Below are 24,657 nucleotides of genomic sequence, written 5' to 3'. Positions count from 1 at the left end.
GGAGCAGGCGACCCAGGAGGCGAGCACCTGCCGTCGGCAGCATTGCAGTAAATTAACGTTTATTGAAAAACGCTCTTCCGCTGAAACAAATTACTTACACTACTCCTGTTAAACTGGGATTGGTCAACCTTGTAGTAGCACAGCAGACTCAGTTCCATTAGGTGATTAAATGTGTTCACATAAAGCATAAAACAGAACCTAGAACATGAAATGTTACAGCACAGTTCAGGCCCTTTGGTCCTCGGTGTTGTCCTGACACATTTAATCTACTCTCAGATCAATTAACCCTTCCCTCCTACAAAACCCTCCATTTTTCTATCATCCACGTGCCTTCCTAAGAGTTTCTTAAATGCCCCTAATGTATCTGCCCCTACCATCTGCTCTGGCAGGGCATTCCACACATTCACCACTCTGTGCAAAAAAATATGTTATCATAGAACAATAGAAGTTCTGTGATAGCCTGCAGCCGATCATAGAACATAAAACAGTACAAGTCCTTTCGCCCATGAGGTTGTGATGCCCTTTTAACCTACACTAGAACAATCTAACCTAACACATAGTCGTCCATTTTTCTTTCATCCTTAGGCCTATCTAAAAGTCTCTCAAATGTTCCTACTGTATCTGCCTTTACCTCCACCCCGGCAGTGTATTTCTCTGTATAAAAACTCGCCTCTGACATCCCCTCTATACTTGTCTTCAATCTCCTTAAAAGTATATCTACCATGTTAGCCATTGATACCCTGAGGAATAAGGTGCTGGCTGTTCACTCTATCTAGGCCTCTTATCATCTTGTACAGTCCTTATCCGTGGGGGAGTGGTTCCAGGATCCCCTGGGATACCAAAAAATGTGGGTGCTAAAGTCCCTTATTTAACCTGTCTCAGTGCGGTGGTCTTCAGGACCCAGCGGAACCCCGGACTTTATTTAACCTGTCTTGGTGCAGTGGACATTAGGACCCGGCGGCGCAGCTCTGAATCCGCAGTGTTTCTGTTCACGAAAGTGATCACGATTGGAAGTAAGGTGGAAGTAATAAAGCGATCGGAAAGAGGTGAAATGCCATCGGTCATTGGAAAAGCGTTAGGCTGCAGTCGGTCAACGATTGGAACAATTTTAATGGAGTACGTGAAAGGCTCTGCCCCAATGAAAGTTACAATTATTACTAAGCAATGCAGTGGTTTAATTATTGAAATGTGTATGTTTCTTAAGTATTTTATATGCAGAGAAAGGTAAAATATATACTAAGAAAAACACTTGACTAACTGGTGCTAAATAATACCGGATGTAGCTGTTCCGACTTCAAATTGGACTTAAAGACGGACTCGGGAATGGAACTCATTCATAACCCGGGGACTGCTTTACTTTTAAGTCATTTCTAGATTACTTATACCTAATACAATGTAAATAGTTGTTATACTGTATTGTTTAGGGAATAATGACAAGAAAAAGTAGTCTGTACATGCTCAAACAACGAGTGCTGGAGAGAGAACTTCCGGGTTTTCCCGATCCACGGTTGGTTGAATCCATACATGCAGAACCCGCAGATAAGGAGGGCCCAACTGTACACCTCTATCAAATCACCCCTCATCCTCCTTCACTCCAAAGAGAAAAGCACTAGCTTGTTTTACCTCTCCTCATTTGACATGCCCTCTAATTCAGGCAGCATCAGGGTAAATTTCCTCTGCACGCTCTCTTAAGCTTCCACATCTTTACTATAATAAGGCGACCAGAACTGAACACAATACTCCAAGCGCAAACACGAGGAAATCTGCAGATGCTGGAAATTCAAACAACACACACAAAATGCTGGTGGAACACAGCAGGCCAGGCAGCATCTATAGGGAGAAGCGCTGTTGACGTTTCAGGCCGAGACCCTTCGTCAGGACAGCGCTTCTCCCTACAATACTCCCAAGTGTGTTCTAACCAGAGTTTTATAGAGCTGCGACATTACCTCGCGGCTCTTGAACTTAACTCCCCGACTAATGAAGGCCAACACACCACACGCCTTCATAACTGCCCTATCAAGTTGCACAGCAGGTAAACATGATTTATGCTTTCTCCTCGTTTGCTGTTTCCCCATGATCTCTGAAGATCATACAGGGCTGGTTTTCAGTACAAAGATAGGGAGTGCTGGAAGCGCTGCAGGTTGTACAGCCCCAGCGGGGTGAGGAACAGAGTCCGGTCTTCATGCCCGGTCATTACATGCTGAAGTAAACGTGTTAAGTTGCAGGGAGGATGGGAGGTTGGAGAATGTCTGGTAGGGCGACAGTCGTCTGATTTCTCGATCCTCTCTGCAGTTGTTATCTTGATAAGTGTATTGAGTTAACAATTCTTTTAAAATCTACAGTGTGAGAGAGAGAGAGCTAAAGAAATAGAAAGATCCAGCCACATTTGTGGGGGGGTGGGAGGGAGAGAAGGGGGAGAGAGAGAGCGAGAGAGAGTGGAAAAAAAAGATAGTAGTCGCCTGTAATTGTTCTGTTTGTTATTCAGTCCTGAGGGCTGTAGCTGCCCTGACAGAAGTTGGGGTTCATTGAGCTGACATTAGGCGTCATGGGGCAATGACTGGAAGCCATGGACTTTGGCTGAATGCATCTGTTAGACTCCGGGAAAATAGTGAAGCACATCTTGGCAGACGGTTGGCAAGAAAGACATGGAAGTATCTTGGGAGATAAGATGGAGGCAGTGAGTTCTCATCACAGGGGGCAGGCACTATGTCTACAGAACCTCCAGGGTAGTGGCTTCTGTGTCCAACTGTAGTCACAGTTAATGCAAATAGTTCTGCCAGCGGCAGTTCTTAGGGCATTTTAGCCATTTTCTGCAGCAAAAAAATGGTCCAAGTGCAAGCTTGCCTGTTGATTGATACCATCAGCGCAGAAACTGATTTGTATTTTCTTTATCATATGTTAAATGTTGGCAAGGATTCTGCACTGGGATTGGATAGATCCTGGATACCCATATGATTCCTGGCTCCGAGCAGCTCCAAGAAGGGGAGCAAGTGGAGAAGGAAGATTTAGATGGACATGGTGCTAGCGGGATTAGCTTAGATAGGTGTTTTAGTCAACATGGAAGAGTTGGGCCAGAAAGTCTGCTTCTGTTTTGTTCTGTATTCCACTGTTGTCTACAAGGAGTTTGGATGTTCTCCACATGTTCGTGTGGGTTTCCCCTCTGTACTCTTGATTTTCTCCCACATTTCAAAGATGTACAGTTTAGTAGGTTAATTGGTCATAGGGGCCTACTGCTGACTGTATCTCTAAAAAATATAATTCTAAATCAATGTATAGTGCATCGTTCAGGTTGACTTACTGGATTTAGGTGGGCCAGATTAGACTGTTTGAATGTGAGTAATTGTTAGCAGAAGGAAGAGGTAACTTTAGAGTTAAATGTTTCAATAACCAAGCTTCTAAAATGTCACTGCTTCCTCCTCAGGAACAGGCATATTGGGAAGCCAGCGGACCATTCTGGAGGAGATCCTTCTTGGCAATGGAGACACCCTGGACCTGTCTTGCAATTCTCAAGGCTCCTCACTGGCTCTAGTGTGGTTGAAAGATGGACTCCAAATCCTGCCCAACAACACAACCCAAGTAGGTCAGAAGTGGCTGAAGATCATCAACGTTTCCTACGATGATTCTGGAGTCTACTCCTGCAAGCTCTGGGGAACCAATGAGATTCTAAGCAACTTCACAATCAAAGTCACAGGTGAGTGTTGACTGTCACAGTTCCCGGAGCACATGGTGATGAACTTGCCCCATGATGTTAATATACAATCCTGTAGTGTCTTGCAGACAGCCCTCATAGATCAGAGGTAACCTCACCTTCACAGCATTGGGAAGAGTAAAGAAATAATCCACTAGCTAAATCGATGAAGTGATTAGACATCTGTCCATTTTTCCAAAGACATACTCTATGATCCAGACAATGAACTCGGAACAGTGGTAGATTGAGAATGAGGAGTCTAACCTGCAAATCTGTTGGAATGCCATGAAAATTCATCTCTTTCATCACTCTTTTTATACATTATTAAACAGTGCATTAAGAATATTCTTATATTCTTTTGAAAGGAAACCTCATATCAGAATCAGTTTTATTATCAAAGACATGTTGTGAAAGTTGTTTTGTGTCTGCAGTACTGTGCAATACCTATGAATTACTGTAAGTTGCAAAATAGTGAGGTAGTGTTCATGGGTTCGTGCACCGTTCAGAAATCTGCTGGCGGAGGGGAAGGATCTGTTCCTGAAGCATTGAGTGTGTCTTTAGGCTCTTGTGCCTTCTTCCTGATGGTAGTATTGAGAAGAGGGCATGAACTGGATGCTGAGGGTCCTTTATAATGGATGCCTCCTCCTTTCGAAGATGTCCTCGGTGCAGCGGAGGCTATGCCTGTGATGGAGTTGGCTTGTGTGTGACTCCAGACCTGTACTGATGTGATCCACTTGTAGCTCTGCAATGGTCTGATATGCTGTTCTAGGGATGGGCCATAAATTTTAGCCTTTCCAGTGTGGCCCAGATCTCAGAGGTTTCAAAGGTACATTTAATGTCAGAGAAATGTGGACAATATATACCCTGAAATGCTTTTTCTTCGCAGACATCCACGAGAACAGAGGAGTGCCCCCAAAGAATGAATGGCAGTTAAATGTTAGAACCCCAGAGCCCCCCCCCCCACATGCGTAAGCGGCAGCGAGCAACAATCCCCCTCCCCCACCGGCAAAACAAAAACATCAGCACCCACCGCTGAGCACTCAAGTGTGCAGAAAAGCAACAGCAAAGACACAGACTTGCAGTACCCCAAAGACTGCTCGTTCACCTGGTATCAGGAACAACTAAAGTAAAATAAAGCACATGAAGGTATTCTAGTCCCAACCTGGGCTGCTACCCCTCCCATTCATATGTGCTTATCCAAACTTCTCTTAAATGTTGAACCCGCATTTCTGTTGACAGCTCGTTCCACACTCTCACCACCACCTCTGAGCGAAGAAGATTCCCCTCAGGTTCCTCAAATATTTCACCTTTACTCTAAACCTATTATCCCTAATTCTAGTCTCATCCAACCTCAGTGGAAAAAGCCCATCTGAACAAATCTTCAAGTAAGCGAAATGGAAATAAGAAACGCAGAAGTGTCCCTGTTAAGTTATGCAGTCTTCAGAAGGAAGATAAAGAGAATATAGCTTGAAAATGTTTCTACCTCACATAGCCCCAGATGAGAGCTTTAATCTTTTCAACTTCACGTTCAATCTTTTCAGAGAAAAAATGAAGGAAATGTTGGAATGCCACGTTATCTTGTAATCACACACTTTGGAAACTATCTAAATAAGTGTGATCATTGTCAAGAAAACATACAGGAAGCAGGGAGAGATTCATAGTGGGTAGTTCGAAGCTGAAAGTTCAAAATTATTATTAAAGCACGCCTGTCTCCCTATACCACCTTGAGATTTATTTTCTTGCTGGCATTCATACTAAATGCAAAGAAACACAATAGAACCAATGAAAACTACACATAAATATTTGAAAAAGTTGGTGTTCTGCAAAATATTTAATGAAAATTGACTAAAGAAATAGACTTTTTTCTCACCAGTGTTTTCCCATTCATCTTTCTTCTTGGGACACCATTCTACTGTCCCCATTCACATCAGTTTCTAATCCAGTTGCCTAATGAGCAAGAAAACAAACTGTCGGAGGAGCTCAGAGGACCTGGCAGCATCGGTGGGGGGAAATTTTCATCGATTGTCCCTTTCCCTCCCCAGAAATTGTCTGAACCACTGAGTTCCTCCTGCAGCCTGTTTGTTTTGTTTTGCTCCAGATTCCAGCCTCTACGGGTTTGTTTGGCGATAATGAGTGCTGGTAGGACTGTTTGGTGACCAGGCATTGAGCAGAGCTGATCGCTGGGCTCATCCAGAGAAAATGCAGTGTAGGTCTGTCACAGTCTGTCTGCTTCAGCTAGGTACTTGTAATCAAATGGGGTGGAATAGCAGTCAGCAATGGAACTAATTTTTTTCCTCACAGGGTTTTCTGATAGTAAACACAAAGTACACTGCAGATGCTGTGGTCAAATCAAGACGTACAAACAAGCTGGATGAACTCAGCAGGTCAGGCAGCATCCGTTGAAAGGAGCAGTCAACTTCGCCAGTCCTGACGAAGGGTCTCGGCCCGAAACATTGACTGCTCCTTTCAACAGATGCTGCCCGACCTGCTGAGTTCATCCAGCTTGTTTGTACATCTTTCTGATAGTATGTTGGCAGATGAGCCTGGGAATCAAATCCAGGCCTATTAAGTTTGGTATGGAGCAATTTAACTAGTTTTCCTGGAGGAACAAATGAATACCTCTAATCAGTAGATGGCATGTGCTGCTGTGGGGGTAAAGGGGAACTGCCTCCCCTAATCGACATCATGCTTTTTGGTGTCTTTGCCTGTGACCCAATGCCTCACTCTACTTCATTTACGTAGGATCAAGGATCAGCTTTATTCACCATACACATTTACATGTATTAGGAATTTGCTGTGGTTTAAAGTGTTTATAGGAGATTGAAGAAACTGAGTTATAGATAGAGGGTGGTGGGGTGGGCTAATAGAATGATTGATCAGGTTAACTGCCTGGGGGGTATTTTTTAAATGGTGTGAAGTTTTTAACAGCCCTAAGGCGCTTTCCGGAAGGAAGCTTTTGGAAAAGGTAGTTTGCTGGGCGGATAATGTCCACAATGATTTTTACTGCCCACTTCTTTGTCCTGGCACCTACAAGTCCTGCAGTGATGCTAGGCCGCAGCCAGTGGCCTTTTTCTGCTGACCTGACAGTCTGCTGCATTTTTTTGTATATTGTGAGAGAATGCTGCTCCAAAACAAACAATGATGGCTGATGTGAGGATGCTCTTGATGATGACAGAGTAGATTTGTACCGGTGTGTTCTGGGGAAGGTGGAATTTTACCGATTGCTGCATGAAGTATACCCCGTGCTGAGCCTTTTTGAAGGAGATACAGTTCTCCCACATGAGAGCCCATGAAATGGTGTGGAAACGGTGCCTACTGCAGAGTTGTAATTTTTCATTGCAATCAAATATTGGCAGAAAGAAGCAATCTTGCTGTTGTACTAAAGAAGATATAATCTGCTCAAATCCAACAATAACATGACATTAGCCAATCCTACCCTCCCTAACTCAGGTCTGCCAAAGCTGAGCTGAGCCGAGCCATGTCAGCACAGAACAAGGCAAGTGCTAAGAATGAGCAATGCCTGTTTCTAGGGGACCTCTCACAATCAGAAGTTTGCAGAATCTTTGTGGGTTTCATTAGGCTTAAGGGGATATCGTTAGGAATTTGCAGCATGCAAGCGAGGAATTCTCATTGTAACTAAATAGCTGCCTTCCAACATAGCATCAAAATATGCATTCACCATAGTCAGAGAGGGAAAGGAAGACATTTGAGTACTGGAGGATTAACTTGGACAAACCACAAAGAGCGTTCCACCCCACCTTATGTCCAAGATTTAAATAAGTTTATTTTGGCCAGGAATAAAGGGAGAAAATCTACAAGATGGTAGATATTACCTGAGATAAATTGCAAAATGAATATCAAGGTAGTAAAGAGCATTTTGAGATTTATTATTCCTGTGATTAATATGCAGAACAAAACAACTAGCTCGGATAAGTACTTGGGTTCCGGTTGTCTTTATGAATGAGTGAGCACTAACTGGTTCTCCCCTCCTGAAAAGGAAAACAGATTAACCCCCCCAACAGTTACCGTGTTCCTTACTTCCCAATGGACTGACAACAAGCACTAGTTTATAGAGAAAAATGAATCGCATAAACCAGGAAGGTTAGATAACACAGTCAACATGGTTTTGCATTTGGCAGTAAAATTGTTCTGATTAAGGTTGAAGTTTAGACTGCAAGGCATTGAAGCTGAGTGAGGCCATTCATCCCATCGAGTCTGCTCTGCTATTCCATCATGGCTGATTTATTTCCCCTCTCAACCCCATTCTTCTGCCTTCTCCTGTAACCTTTGACACCCTGACAAATCAAGAACCTATCAACCTCTGCTTTAAATATACCAAACAGCTCGACCATCACAGCTGTCTGTGGCAATGAATTCCACAGATTTGCCATTCTCTGGCTAAAGAAATTACTCCTTATCTCTGTCCTAAAGGGATAGCTTGTACCCTTTGATCCTAGTCTCTCCCGTTATAGGAAACATCCTCTCCCCATCCACTCTATCTGGAATTTTCAATATTTGATAGGTTTCAATGAGCCCTCGCCCCCTTCATTCTTCTAAACGCAGATAGCCTGACATCTGACTCATTGGAATGTGAACCAGCGCTCTGGAGCATGAGCTAAGTGTCCCCCCGAGTTGGGGGTGGGGTTCAGGGACAGCAGGGGTTGAGAACTGGGTAGGTTTGCAGCCAGAACCCAGGGTCTCTCTCCCACTCCCTCTCTCTCTCATTTACTGTATATGTGGTCAAATAGGACAGATATGCATACACACACCCCCCCCCCGGATTAATTGGGCCATCAGTTAATCAGACCAGCTGCTTATTTGTGACAGCTCTTAAAGAACAAAAACTAATTGAGAAAGTAGTCAGGATTCCCTTTGTTTACTTGGGACCCTATGCTGCTTAATTGGGCAGGATACTGTTACTGAACTCTTTATACCTAGCATCAGTCATGTGCAATGTGTGGATGTTAGACTCTACACCGTGCTTAGTTTTTAAATTGCATCAGTTGTATATGATTGTGTTCAAAAAACAGTGACTTTTGTCACTGATAGTTGGTGAGAAACGAGCAGTAAGACAATTCAAGCATTCAGGCTTGGAAATGCCAGAAACAACCGGGAGTGAAAAGGAAACAATTTCACTGCTTCAGCAAGTTAGGAACTAGAAGGAATTTGAAGGTATTGACAACCATCTTGAATGTTACAATGAAAGTGAAGATTTGGAGGATGCAGTCATCTGAAGCTTTGGAGGAAGACAGTCTATTGTTTGCGCTGCTTTTGTATATTTACCGTCAATCAAAAGAACATAGCTGTGTACACTGGATGAATTCCCCTGTCGATAACTATTAGGAATTAATACAGAGTTTTATAGCACTGTAGTAGTATTGCTTGTGTTCTCATTTGTTCTGTATTTCATTTAGATACATCATTTGGTAGCCAGTTAAACAGTAATTTTTCTTTTTTTATAATAACCCGTTTGACCACAGTGGATTCAAAGGAAAATTTATTAAAATATAGTGAAAATTATTGTGTCTTTTGGTGTTAATAGTCCAGAGAATCAGCAAGTGTGCCATTATCAGAGCTTCATTAAAGCAGGGCTTGTTTTAAAGGAACAATGAATTCAAAGTCCCACAAAAACAAAAAAAAAACCCTGCATATGCCAGAAATCAAAATCAAAGAAGTAATTGATGGGGATGTCCAGCAGCTAGAGACAAAAACACAGCTAGCATTTGAGGTCAATGTCAACAAGCTCTGACGATACTCCTTGACCTCGGCCAACTCTCCATTTTCCCCAGAGGCTGCCTGATCTCCTGGGTGTTAGTGGCAGTTTCTGTTTATAATTAATGGTCCTCTATTGTTGCTCACTTGAGTTATCACCAACCTGTTGGGCACTGACAGCGAGGGGTACAAGGCCAGTGGTGGGTGCTGAGTGCCAGCCAGTATGCCTTGCTGTTAGAGCACCCTGAGTTGTGCTGTACCAGTGTGCGAGGTGTGAAGGAAAGGCTGGTCCCCGCACAGGGCAACGACCTGCTTTTCCTGAAGAAGTGCTCTAATGACCACAGTGTATGGAGGGTCTCTGGGCTTCCAATTGTTGACGACTGATTGAAAGGTAATTAACTGTAGTATGTGAATATTGAAACCAGCTGTGTTTTATGTACTCTGATTAATCCTTTATTTGGAATCCCGCTGGAGTAAATTAGGGCTCGCTCGTAATTCTGATCCTTGGACCACATGTGAATCATACTCCTTGCCTCCTTCCCAGATCTTACTGCTCCCTTCCTACTCCTTGTTCTTCTCCTTCCCAGCTTGCTTCCCCTCTTTCCAAGACCCTCCTTGACCGAGACCTGAGAAAAGTTCCCCTTCCCAAACTTGTCTCCCTTTCTCTCCCAAGCATCTCCTTTCAGGCCCTGCAGGCAGGTTGATGTGAGTGAGCTCCATGTCGTTTGTCTCCATGACCACTAGGTTTAAGGCACTAAGTGCTCCGAACAACATGAACCCTGATGAAGTATGAGGTGCTAGGCCCAAATATAACACCTCCCGGGTTATGTAGTGCTAGGCCCAAATATAACACCTCCCGGATTATGTAGTGCTAGGTCCAAATATAACACCTCCCGGATTATGTAGTGCTAGGCCCAAATATAACACCTCCCAGGTTATGTAGTGATGGGTCCAAATATAACACCTCCCGGGTTATGTAGTGCTAGGTCCAAATATAACACCTCCCGGGTTATGTAGTGCTAGGTCCAAATATAACACCTCCCGGGTTATGTAGTGCTAGGTCCAAATATAACACCTCCCGGATTATGTAGTGCTAGGCCCAAATATAACACCTCCCAGGTTATGTAGTGATGGGTCCAAATATAACACCTCCCGGGTTATGTAGTGCTAGGTCCAAATATAACACCTCCCGGGTTATGTAGTGCTAGGCCCAAATATAACACCTCCCGGATTATGTAGTGCTAGGCCCAAATATAAACCCTGCCGGATTATGTAGTGCTAGGCCTAAATATAACACCTCCCGGGTTATGTAGAGATAGGTCCAAATATAAACCCTCCTGGGTTATGTAGTGCTAGGCCCAAATATAACGCCTCCCGGGTTATGTAGTGCTAGGTCCAAATATAACACCTCCCGGATTATGTAGTGCTAGGCCCAAATATAACACCTCCCGGATTATGTAGTGCTAGGTCCAAATATAACACCTCCCGGGTTATGTAGTGCTAGGTCCAAATATAACACCTCCCGGATTATGTAGTGCTAGGCCCAAATATAACACCTCCCAGGTTATGTAGTGATGGGTCCAAATATAACACCTCCCGGGTTATGTAGTGCTAGGTCCAAATATAACACCTCCCGGGTTATGTAGTGCTAGGTCCAAATATAACACCTCCCGGGTTATGTAGTGCTAGGTCCAAATATAACACCTCCCGGGTTATGTAGTGCTAGGCCCAAATATAACACCTCCCGGATTATGTAGTGTTAGGCCCAAATATAAACCCTGCCAGATTATGTAGTGCTAGGTCCAAACATAACCCCTGCTGGACTATAGTGTGGCATCTTGACTTGCTAAGTGATTCAAGCAGCTGCTTTCAATCGAAGCAATGTGCACAGCGCTGGTAGTGATTTCTGGATTTGATCAAGTGGCTGATGAAAGAGAGCTCTCTGTGTGAAAGATATTTCACCCACTTTCTGCTCCACTTAAATGTGCACCTGTCAGGCAAATGCAGTCAAACCACATTATTGCAAACTCAAGGAGAATCACCAAGTGTGCTTGCCAGGAAGGATATGAACTGGAGTTGTCTCTTGATTGTAACAAAAGAAATTTATTAATTTTAAAGATAAAGTCACTGCTCAATCAGTCACACATTTACCTGTGCATCAGAATGTGGAGGATTTGTGGCCTGTTGGAGCGATTTTAGCATGTACTCTCGGCTGCACTTCAAGGCAGAATTGAGGGATGCCGGACTGTTGAAGGTGTTATCTACATCTCTAGAATAATTCATTAGCTGCAACTTGTCTTAAGCTATTGTGAATTAAAAATGGTATATTTTCCAATTATTTTATTACCATTGATAACTTTATGGGTAAAAACCCCTTTATTTGCCACTGGGTTATCAGGAGCTCACTTGATTGGCGAACTAATACATCCTATATGTTTGTAAAAGAAAGACTGTAGTGGCTGGAAATCCGGAGCACACGTGATGCTGGAGAAACTCAGTAGGTCAGGCCACATCGATGGAGAGAGATGAACAGTTGCCATTTCAGATGGAGACCTTTCTCCAGGATAGGAGTGGAAGAACTGAGAAGAGTAGTGCTGACCCAAAACATCAACTCCACATTTTCCTCTGTCGACACTGGAAATCTGGAACATCACACAGACGCTGAAGGAAACCAGCCAGTCACACAGCATCTAAGGAGTCAACGTTTCAAGGCAAGACCCTTCTTCAGGACAGGTCTTTGGAGAGAAATAGTCTTGACCCAAAATGTCGACTGCCCATTTTCTTCCATAGATGCTGTGTGACCCGCTGAGTTCCTCCGGCGTGTTGTGTTACCGTCAGTAAAATGTGCTATAGTCACTTGATGAGAGAGTGGACTTCTCCCACATGTCTGAGTGGCTCGCTGTCTTGACGTAGAAGTATGTCAGAGGCCCATCATCGTTACTGAATTCAACTCCTGGGTTCCTGCATGTCATTGTTGACTTCCCTTCAGCAGACTGCAGCAGTTGAAGTTGGCCCACCATCACCTTCTCAGTTAGAAATGGGTAGTGAGTTGCCCTCTCCAGCAATCCAAATGAATCAATCAAAAATAAAACTGTTCCGTTTTGTCCTCTCTGAATGGATTCTAAATCTGCAACTGGAAAGATTGAGTTAAATTGACTTTATTTCTTACATGCTTCACATACATTACATCTCCATCTAAATGTGCAATGTACAATCATAGTAATTTATAATAAATAGAACCATCAAAATAACATAGAAATACACTCAAGTCACTGTGAGTTAATCAGTCTGATGGCCTGGTGGAAGAAGCTGTCCTGGAGCCTGTTGGTCCTGGCTTTTATGCTGCGGTACCATTTCCCAGATGGTAGCAGCTGGAACACAAAGTGCACTGCAGATGCTGTGGTCAAATCAAGGCGTACAAAAAAGCTGAATGAACACAGCAGGTCAGGCAGCATCCATTGAAAGAAGCAGTCAACGTTTCAAAACATTTTGTGAAACGTTGACTGCTCCTTTCAACGGATGCTGCCCGACCTGCTGAGTTCATCCAGCGTTTTTGTACGTCTAGCAGCTGGAACAGTTTGTGGTTGGAGTGACTCAGGTCCCCAATGATCCTTTAGGCCCTTTTTACACACCTGTCATTGTAAATGTCCTGAATCATGGGAAGTTCAACCAATATCTATGTTTTTCCTGATAACTGTATAATGATGGGGAAGTGTGTGTGCTTCTGGAAGACATATTCAGCATCTTCCGATCTCACCTGACTGATTCTGATGACAAGATCGCGGACCCTTGGAAAACATATCTGGTGTGCTGGTACCCTCCAGGGAAGCACATCGGGCTGTAGAGGTGTAGAAGCAGGCCCTTTGACCCATTAAGTCCATACTGACCATTCACACGAAATCCTGCACTTAACCCGTTCTATTCTGTGTAAGCATCAACACCCCCCACCCCCCACCAGATTTTACACACTGGCAACAATTTGCAGCGTCCATTTCATGCATCTTTGAAGACGCAGGAGTCATTGGAGCACCGAAGCGATTGTGCGGGCAGAGGTCGGGATAGGACCGGAGATCCTGGATCGGAGCCGCTGTGCTGTGCCACCTAAATCTGCCATCCTCACCTCGCCTGGCCCTGTAGTGACTCCGGACACATGAGCATGGTTAACTCTTGCTTCTTCAAGTTCAAGTGCAAGCAGGAACGGGTAATAGTTATAGGACACAGACTCTGGAAAAAGTAGCTTTTAAAAATAGATGGTGAGGTGAAGGAAGAAGAGGAGAGGCCGATAAAATGTACTGAGGCTCTTCCTCCCCCAAGTGTCCGTCTCTTGTGTGAGGCCTGACAACTGACCCGACCCACGCCCAGTAAAGACTGCCGTGATGGAAGCTCACCCCCTCGCTAGCACAGCTTTTGATAAGAGACTTTTCCCAATCTGCTGGCCCTGCAGAGACTTGAGAACGAACCCGACGCGTATGATTCTGTGCAGGTTCCATTCTGCAGAAAGCACGAGCAGAATGGCTCAAAACCTCGATTCATGCGTAATGAGCCTGGAAGCAGGAGGCGGGAAACGTGCCGGAGCCAGATTTAACTGATCTGTGAAACTGCAGCTAAATGCAGTTTCTGTTTAGGTGCTTGGAGCATGCACAGAGACCCACTGTTTGGAAAGAAACAGACTTTCCTCTTAAAAGGATAGAGTATAACATCCGTGGTTCCTTTACTCATAAAAACTGCTGTTAAAACTATAAATAAAAATACTCTACATTCTTCGGATAGAGGGTCCATTAACTCTTTTGCAGGTAAAGGCTAACTCACTGAAACATGATCATTCATTCCCTACCTGCGCACTGCGACCGCAGTGCATGCAATCTACAAAATGCACCAAAGTTACTCACCCATTGTACCTCCCAGATCTGCGACCTTTACCACAAGCAACGCATGGACACGGGAACATCAGCATCCACGGGTTCTCTCGCCGAGTGGCGTACCATCGTAACCTGGAAGTACATCCTTACTCTTTTGTCGTCATTGGAACTAAATTGCGGAATTCTTTCTCAACAGAAGCCTCATCCCCAAAATTGCAGCCTTTCAAGAGCAACCCACGCAAAATGCTCAAGGAACTCGGGAGATCAGGTGGCATCTATGGAGGGGAATAAACAGTCAGCATAGGCACTTCATCAGGACTGGAAAGGAAGGGGGCAGTTCAAGAATGCAACTCATCAGCCCCTTCTTAAAGGTGTTAGTGTTGAGCAATCAATGTTGACCAAGTCACTGATGCCTAGGTCCGATAAGTAATAATGGTAAGTTTATGCTGGAGTCGCTGTTACGCCCCCTTGGCAAACGACAGGCTGTATTGTGTTTGACTACAGACTGCTCCAACATTCATGGACTAAGGGATTTGGACTAATGTTTTAGTGCGATTGTATTTCACTGCTATTTTTTATGTGCTTGTTATCTTATATGTTCCTTGTGCTGTGGCCCCGGAGAAACACTGTTTCATTTGGCTGTGGTCATGTATGGTTGAATGACAATTAATCTTGAGCTTCAACTTGAAAACAGAAAGGTCTTTGAGTGAAGAGCTAGGCTTGAGCCTGTTACTGCAGAAGCAGAAACATACAGTCTAAGCTGCCGTTCAGTGTAGCAGATCAAGATTCCAGTTTATTTATCGTGTGTACTATACATCAAAACATACAGTGGAATGCATCGTTTGCGTTAACAGCCAACACACGGGCTGCTAGGGACAGCCCACCAGCATCGCCACACGTTAAAGCACCAACATAGTTTGCCTACAATGCTCGGCAGAACACACAACAAAACAGAACGTACCAAGAAACAACACAAGCCCTGCTCCTTCCTCACACCCTCACACATACACAGTCCTCTAACCCCAAGACAGATCTCCAGCCTTCAGCAGACTCGGAGATCCAGACATCAGGCCTTTGGCTGAGGAATTTAAATGGTGGCCTGATGGCCTGTTAATCTTTTACATCAACAACCCAATAAATATATAAGTTTTCCTGGCACCCTTTAGCGAAGAGAAAACCCATTCTCCCTGTGTCCTAGCCAGTATTTCTCATTGAATCTACATTGTCAGAGCCGATTCACTCTTTCGTTTTTCAGTGCTGTACGGTACGTGAAAACTTATTGTACCAGCAGCACCAATCCTTAGGCTGTGAAGCACTTTGAGAGATCAGAACAATAAATCAAGTGGTCTATAAATTCAGGCTTGCTTTATTATTGGGTATCAGAACACTGTCACAATTCTGTACTCTGAAGTTATTTTGACAAATAGGAGCCTACACCATCTCTGAAGTCAAATTGGTAAAATTTTGTAAATTCAGTATTTTTCAGGATCTGGGCATTAGGCCGTAAGATCATGAGAATAGGAGCAGAATTTGGCCATTTGACCCATTGAGTCTGCTCTGCCAAGGAAGTTTTTAATTGCACCCATGCAGAAATATATTTGTGCTTACGACAGTTTACTCCATTCAAAGGACTCCTAAGCTGTAGATTGTAGATGGTGCCTTGGCAGAAACTTTGGCAAGTTGACATATTCCAACTTGCATTCTTCTTCTGGTGTCACACTGTTAAGAGGCTTATTTTGTATTTCAGATTCTTTATCTTCGGGTGATGATGAAGATGACGATGACGATGGGACTGAGGACACAGGTACTGTACCGATATCTAGGAGCCTTCGGTTTCTCCTACCTTCCCTTAAGAATCGGACTTCCCCATTGGAAAGGCCAGCAGAGAGCTTAGAACATAGTGCAGTATAAGCACTTCAGCCTATAATACTGTGCTGACTTTTTAACCTACTCCAACATCAATCTAACCCTTCCTTCCTACATAGCCCTCCATTTTCCCATCATCCATGTGACTATCCAAGACTTTCTAAAATGTCCCCAATGTATCTGCTTCTACCACCACCCCTGGCCAGTTGATTCCCCACACCTCTGTGTACCTCTGACATCCTCTCTATACTTTCCATCAATCACCTTAAAATTATACCCCCCCCATGTTAGCCATAGCTTGCGGATGACACTCCCTTCTTACGGAATGCAGTGAGAAATGGTCACTGGCTTTGTTGCTGTTAGTGGAACATTGGTGTTGCACCTTTCAATTCAGAAGCAATCACTTTACCTCAAAGCACGTTACATGCTATGAGATGTGAGCTACCTCTACACTTCAGTACTAGGCAAACGATCCAGAGAGTGCCTTAGAGGAACAAGTGCTTTGCTTGAAACCAGCGTGCTCTTCACAAAATCTGTGTACAAGTATGATTTGGTTAATGAGATTTCTGACTGTTAAATTCAGCTGCTTTGGGCTAGTTACTGCACAGCTGCTTGAATAGGGAGCTTAGTGTAGCTGTTAGAAAGCGGAGGGAGTAGTAATCCACAGAATGCAAGTACCTCGGGTCCTGCTGAAGGGTTTCGGCTCGAAACGTCGACTGTACTCTTTTCCATAGCTGCTGCCTGGCCTGCTGAGTCCCTCCAGCATTTTGTGTGTGTTGCTCGGATTTCCAGCATCTGCAGATTTTCTCTTGTTAGTATAGCTGCTGATAGTTTGGGTGGAAGGAGACAGGTAAGCAAGAAAGACGGACAACATAAGCAAGAAAGACAATGGAACTGAATATGTAAACAAAAGTGAGATTATATTATGGAGAGCTGAAAGAACACCGGGTCAGCTTGTGATGCCTTTTCTGGTTGAGTCAAACATGACTGTCGAGTTTATGCGTACACTTCATGAATGGACGTGATATACTAGAAACCGTATCTCTGTACTCCTGGGTGGGTACAGAGTGGAGGCAAGGAGATAGGAGGTATCAGTAGTCTGTTCTCACCTGAGGATGCATGCTGATGGAATCATACAGCAATAAACAGGTCCTCTGCCCAGCGTGCTCATGGTGTCCGTACTAATCCCAGTTACCAACACCCTGTCCCTACAAACACAGTACATCCCTTGGCAGCAGAAGTGTTCGTGCAGCTTTTCTGACTCCACTACCTGAAGGTGTCTAGTAATGGGTTACAGTTCAAGGGCTCCTTGTAAACAGGTTTGATAAACTTCTTCAGAAACGCAAGCTTTTATATCTCTGTTACCCCTCGGAAACAGTCCGCACACTTCCACTGATCTACAATTGTGTATGGCCCTCATTCTGCAGCAAATTGCTGCTTGGGATTGGTTTATTATTGTCACATGTACGGAGATGCAGTGAAAAGCTTGTCTTGCATTCTGATCAAACAGGTCAAATCATTACACAGTGCATTGAGGTAGAACAATAACAGAATGCAGAATGAAGTGTAACAGCGATGGAGAAAGTGCAGTGAAGGAAAACAATAAGATACAGGATCATAAAGAGATAGTTTGATAAGGTCGAGAACCCATCTTTACATCCTAGGGAACCATTTAGTAGTCTTATAACAGAGTAAAAGCTGTCCTTGAGCCTGTTAGTACATACTTTCAAGCTTTTGTATCTTCTGCCCGATGGTAGAGGGAAGAAGAGAGAATGTCCGGGATAGGATCATTGATTCCGCTGGCTGCTTTGCCGAGGCAGTGAGAAGTGTAGGCAGGGTCCACTGGGGGGGGGGGGGGGGGGCTGGTTTCCATGATGTGTTGAGCTGTGTCCACCCTTTACAGTTTATTACAGTCCTGTGCAGACTACAAGTAACAACTTAATGACGTTTGACTGCCCTGTTTATGTGGATGTGGTGCCGGGTCTTCACAGACGAGGCCATGGGTTCCTGAAAACCTACCTCAAGTGCAGGAAACAGGCTGAGGGCTTCTGGTTCAGACCCAAGACCTAAGACCATAGATCACAGGACCAGAATTAGGCCATTCAGCCCATCAAATCTGCTCCACCATTCGATCATGGCTGATTTATTTTCCCTCTCAATCCCTTTCTCCTGTCTTCTCCTGAAAAACATTTGACACCCTTACTAATTAAATGCCTATCAACCTCTGCTTTAAATACATCCAATGACTTGGCCTCCTGGCTTGTGAAATTCCTTCTCATCTCTGTTTCAAAGGGATGTAGGTCCTTGTATTCTGAGGCTCTGCCTTCTAGACTCTCTTCCCACTATTAGAAACATCCTCTGCCCGTCCACTTCATCTCAACTTTTCAGTATTCAGTACATTTTAATGCGATCCCTCCTTGTTCTTCTAAACTCCAGCAAGTGCAGCCCCAGATCCATCAAACACACTTCATTCCGGGGATCCTTCTCATAAACCTCCTCTGGACCCTGCCCAGTGCCAGAATGTGCTTTTTTAGGCTGCTCTCTGAGAAGGTGCAACATTCCCCGAGCGAGGAAATCCAACGGTAGTGCACATTTCAAACTCCAGAGGGAGGATTGAATGTACAAGACTGTAGCTATACAAGTCCATCCCTTAAAGTTAAGCTGTTTCTGATCTTTGTAAAGCTCCAATTGTGCTTAAAGATTTTTAAACAGAACAGGACGATGTTTTCTTATGTAACAGCTCGAGTATAATCTCTTCAACTCTGCATGCCTCAGTGTCCTAGCAAGTAGGTTGGATGCTGATGCTGGTATTATCAATGCCAGCCTGCCACTGAGCATCTCCTGGAGATTGAGCCAGTTAATGACACCAACATGTTAGTGGGTTGAGCCCCAGTTTACACTTACTGCCCCGGCCAGTACCATTTTATAATCCAGAACACACATCCGTTCACTGGGAAAGCAAATAAACCCATTTGGGGAAAGTGTGAGTTGCAAATGACCGAGGACAGTTAACGCTACTAAATTAGTGTTATTTAAAGCTACTGTTGTACGGAGATGCTTAGGTGCTTGTCTCCTTCAGCCGGTGTTTTGTCTGCTCCCGATAAGCAGGAGGACAGTAAAAAGAGGGATCTTAGACCCTCCGACAGAACAAGCAGGATTTCCTTAAATTATCTTCCAATGCCTAACAAAACTGTTTAAATAAAATCATTCCTCAGCTGGTTGACTTCATTGGCAAGTCCCGGGCTCCTACCTCCTCCCAAACTATCAAGGATTAACCTTAGTCACCATGTAGCTTTACACACCTATTAGGAATTTGCTGTGGTGTGTTGACGTGACATGCAACAAAAAACAACAATATTCAACAATAGTAAAGAGTGATATAAAAATAAAGTTCACGGTTGAAGTACAGATATGGAGTAAAATATGCATAAATACCAGTATGTGTTTACAATGTAAACAACATTATAAAAAGTAGTTGAGGTGTTTAGAGTGAGATGGGAGGGCTGGGGTGGGGGCTAACTGGAATGATTGATCAGATTTTCTGCCTGCTGAAGAAACTTTTAAGGTGGCGTGAAGTTTTTGCTTTAATAGGCCAATTAGCACTCTGCTTGATGTGTAGTGCCCTTATAGCTAGTGGGAGCTACTACTTTGAAGTGCAGCATGGGTACTCTCAAAGGACTGGGGTAGGGAGCTCCAGTGTCAATAAAAGAACAGTACATTTTCCAGTCAGAATGGTGAGGGCAATTTGGGAGGGGAACTTGGACTACACGCCAACATTAGCAAAGTTCTCTTTTTCGAATAAACCTAACAGCCAGTTAAATCTCTTGAGATTCCAGGTCATCTTAGAGGGTTTTAAAGTCTACTAAGTGCAGTGAGGTGTGTGATAATGTATGGTGGCTCAAATAACCAGTAGTTTTTGGTTGAAATGCTGGAGATGCTCAATAAGTAAGGCAGTGTCTATGAAGAGAGAAACAGAGAAATTTTCAGGTTGATGGGCATTTATCTCGACTGAATCTTGCAGATTTCCAGTCTTGATGGAAGATTATCAATATGCTAAGTCTGCTTTTCCCTCTACTGTCTGACTGTCTTCAGCACTTGCACTTTTATATCAGGCTTCCAGCATCTGCAGTCTTTTGCTTTAGAATTCTTCTGCTTATATCGTCAAAGGACAAAATGTTGAACTGCTTGAAACACTTGGCATTTGTGTAGGAAGAGCATGTTCTGACCTTTCTTCAGAACCAGAACATTCCTGCTCTTCAGTGGTAAGAGCAACATCCCAAGAACACGTGGGCCTAGACGTAACCATTCTGACCTCCGTCAGTCATGCAGAATGTGTATCTGCTGATTGACTGAGCCGTCTCTCCCAGGAGGGTCCTGGGCTTGATAGCTGCTCTGTAATGTATAGGTCACAATACACACCAGTGTGCCAGAAAGAGGGAAATACCTAGGATTCCTGCTCCCGATTTGGACCATGTGGAAGGATCAGGCTCATGTTAATGTTCAGCCTGCTGATAATCCCAGAGTGGCTGATGAGCAAGTGTCAGTCACTTGGACAAGTTAGTAGGGAATGGGTGGGGAATCTGCACCTTATTCTTACCCTGGTTAAGATGTCACCATAGTGTCACTTTCCCTTCAAATACTGTACAGTCCTGATGCACGGTCTCGGCCTTAAACATCGAATATCCGTTTGCCTGAGCCGCTGGGTTCCTCCAGCGATTTTTTTTTTCGCTTTAGACTCCTAGCTCTTGCATCTCCTCCTTTCGGGTGGGTGTATTAACATTGGGGCCTTGTTCATCAGAGGCCAGAGCGGAGCTGGGGTCGATGAATGTGGTCGTTCTGCCTTCCAGAGTAATAGGGCGATGAGTAACGAGGGAGCCGGTGGCTGAGTGATTTGCATGTGGGTGTTTCACACCCCAGCCTTCCACCAGTTTTTCCTTCTTGTAAATGGGCCTCTGTGTTCATTCGCCCGTCTCACTGGGACCCACCATCTTGTTTATTTCCTCGGCAGCCAGTGTTGTGCATGAAACTTCACTCAGCAACTATGAAAATGTCTTTTCGTTTTCAGTTGCGCCTCACAGCAGTGTTCTGGCACAGGTACAAGCACTGAATATAAGCAGGGCAGAGAGTTTCTCAGCACTTATTTTTTGAACTGACCCACAAGGTCTGACTAACAGTTCAACTGAAGGAGACTTCATGTAGTGTGGGTTGTGAGTCAATGCAGAGATCCCCATGATCAGTATCAGTCCCACTTCTTCAAATTCTACTAGGTACAACCACGCCAGCACATTCTCCGTCTTCCCTAGCAACCCCACCCCCCCGTGAGGCCTTGCAGCCATTCACCGTGTTCGCTGTGGATTCTCTCTCCGCTCAGTGAACCCGTCAGAGACTGTGGATCAGAAACTGGCTTGGCTGACTCTTCTACCCACCGACTCGGGGCCCACACAAGGCTTTGGCTTCTCTCCATGGTGGGGGTGGGGACCACGCGGTCAGGGGGCACTGAGGTGCTTCAGCCTCCGATCGTGGTCAGCGCTTCGCGGTAGAGGGCGAACGCCGGCAGCCCAGACGCTACGTGCTTCACGCTAGTGGCACTGTGACATGCTGCGTTTGATGAGGGAACCCTGGTCCTGGCAGCAAGCGCAGTTTGCACGGTTTGTTATGCAGGCGCTCTGCTGACAGCAGGACGTCAACATTGGGACTCCTGTGTGGTCTGGAGAACAGGTATTTCTGACAGCAGTCAGCCTGCTATTTGTTTTGGCCCACCTAGTAACAGCTCTAATGATTAATTGGGACAAGGTGAGATCACATTCCAGTAATTACAAAGAAGCATTGTTCCTGCTGTGGAGAAAGGTTCCAGGACGTCAGTTAAAGACGTGGCAAGAGCATTTACTCCAAATTCTTCGTGTGTTAAATACAGGGGCCAGTGTTGGTTCACCATACATGTTAGCCAAGAGCGCAGGTCCAGCCTCATGCTGGGCCTTGTGGGAATTGTCCCGGTGGACTGGTGGGGCTCCACACGCCAGTCAGCCTTTAGGCATCTGGCTAACAAGCAAGGGGGTTAAGCCAGTGCCTTTGGGAGGGGAGAGATGGAGGACATGAGGGCCAGATGTTAAAACCCTTTCTGGATCTGCATCATCCACAATCCACTTCAACATCACTGACTTATGTTGTGAAAGTTGGTGTTCTGAGGCAGCAGTACACTACAACACATAAAAAATTACTACAATCTATAACAGATAGATAGGCAGATTGGATAGATATATAAACAGATATATAAACAGATAGTAAACACAAAGTACACTGCAGATGTTGTGGTCAAATCAGGACGTACAAACAAGCTGGATGAACTCAGCAGGTCGGGCAGCATCAATTGAAAGAAGCAGTCAACGCGAAGGGTCTCGGCCCGAAACGTTGACTGCTTCTTTCAACAGATGCTGCCCGACCTGCTGAGTTCATCCAGCTTGTTTGTACGTCTATATAAAAAGATAGGTAGGTTGGATAGACACTTAGATAGATGGGTAGATTGGATAGATATATAAACAGATAGGTAGGTTGGATAGTCATTTAGATAGATGGGTAGGTTAGATAGATACAGTAGATAGAGGCAGAATCTGATGGGAGTTTATAATTCAGATCATTTATTTATCATATGCACATTGAAACAGACAGTGAAATGCACTTTAACAACCAACACACCGAGGAACAGCCCACAAGTGTTACCGTGTATTCCGGCGCCCACAATGTTCCGCAAGACAACAAAAGCAGCAATAACAAGACAACAGCAGCAAAATAAGCCCCTATTCCATCCCTCCCACCCTCTAGCACACTCAGATAGGATGGTGTTAATGAGAAATTGGGGAAAATTTTAAAAAGCAGGATGAATGTAGCATCAGTCTAAATGATCAGTGTGGACTCGGAGGGCTGGGGGGGAAGAGGGCAATCTTCTTTCCATGCCCCAGCTCTCCGTGGTTCTGTAATTAACCAGTGCGACGCCCAGGTCAAAAGTAATGGCACAGGAGTTTCATATAAATGAGTTATCACGGCAGATCATGCAGTTTCAACCCACACAGCCGTTGCTGTATGGTACACAGCACAGAGCTTGTGATGTTAATCCGTGCACTGCACACGTCTCTCTGAAGTGTGGGGAAGTGGCACTGCAGCGAGTGCTAGGTGTGGACCACTGGAGTGAGGGGCTGACGCAGAGGCGGTGAAATGCTCCAGTACGCAGAGGGTTGCTGAGTCTGCGTGGGTTGCCAGGAAGGTAACGTGATGCCTGTCACTGGGAGCAGCGTAAGGAGAGACTGTGCTGCTGCTGCCTGGAGTGTAATCCCAACATAAATCTGCCTTGTGACCATCAATGGCCCTGTCACAGGATATCGGCATTTTAAAGAAGGGATTAGTACAAACTGGAGCCAATTTGTTGCTCTCGAAAGTTAGATGATGGCTGATCCAGTCCAAGTAAGTCTGCCGCTTCCAACAAAACATTCATTCCTAAGCCTGTTAGACTTGATTAGAATGCACATCAAAAATTTCTCTTTGTGTGTGCTGGAAAAAGAAATCCAATTGCAGACTTAATTCTGGGTCATGTAAAATGGCTTAAAATTGAATCACAGCTGAGAAATGGCAGAGAAAGGATAAAACAAAAGGGGCGGGAGGCCTGTCACTAATCTTCACTGAAGCACATCTCTTGCTGGTAACACTCACGTTATCTTCCTATAGAAAGGTGCTTTTCTGAATAAATTTTCTTCTGGGAGTTATGTACATGGCATGACATCTCTCCACAATTGGATAACTTTCTCTACCACACACAAAAATAAATTTTTGATGTGCTTTCTAATGGAGACTACAGGCAATGTCCCTATTAGTGTAAAGCACATTGGGATACCAGCTCCCACTTAAAGTCACATCAGTCACTGTGGAAATGCAAGTTACGCTTTGTGCCTGCCTGGCAGGCAGAGCGAGAGGGGTCTGCAGCACGTGGGCTGGGCCTTCAGGATGGATTCATTGAGGGTGATGAGGCTTTGAGCTGTGAAGTAAATCTGAAGGTGTGTCTAGTGCATTTTGTACCTGTGAGTATGTTAAGCTTCATGAGTGGCTGTAGAGGCAGATACATTAGGGACATTTAAGAAACTCTTAGACAGGCACATGGGTGACAGAATCGTGGTCAGCTATTGAGGAGAGAAGGGTTAGATTGATCTTAGGGTAGGTTCAAAGATCGGCTCGACAGTGTGGGCTGGGCGGCTTGTACTGTGTTTTAATGTTCTATGTTTGATCTTTAAAATCATTTAGCCAATGGAAGTTACTGAGGTAAGGTGAGGTTAGGACAGACACATCTTTATCCAGGGTAAAATAAATCCGCAACCTTTACGTGCAAGGATTAGGGCAGCAAGCACAGGGGAACATCAGCTGTAGGTTCCCCTCCAATGCACGCGCCATTTGAATGTGAAAATGTGTCACTGGGATTTCGTCAGCACTGGGTTTGAGTCCTGGAATTTCTTTGCCATTTGCCGGGGCACTGTGAACACCCCTTCACTG

At 44.6% G+C, this 24,657-nt stretch overlaps 1 protein-coding gene across 7 annotated transcripts in view; it reads left to right on the top strand.

The window, feature by feature from the left end:
- Window positions 1-24,657, top strand: part of fgfr3 (fibroblast growth factor receptor 3) — a 287,562-nt gene that overhangs the window by 206,736 nt on the left and 56,169 nt on the right. For all 7 annotated transcript variants that reach the window (XM_059965580.1, XM_059965579.1, XM_059965576.1 and 4 more), the window contains 2 exons: window positions 3,422-3,691; window positions 16,007-16,063. In XM_059965580.1, the coding sequence (XP_059821563.1) occupies window positions 3,422-3,691; window positions 16,007-16,063 (327 nt within the window). The remainder of the gene's footprint in view (window positions 1-3,421; window positions 3,692-16,006; window positions 16,064-24,657) is intronic.

Source organism: Hypanus sabinus, chromosome 3, assembly GCF_030144855.1.
Source record: "Hypanus sabinus isolate sHypSab1 chromosome 3, sHypSab1.hap1, whole genome shotgun sequence".
NCBI lineage: Eukaryota > Metazoa > Chordata > Chondrichthyes > Myliobatiformes > Dasyatidae > Hypanus > Hypanus sabinus.
This window is presented reverse-complemented; position numbering and strand designations above follow the sequence as displayed.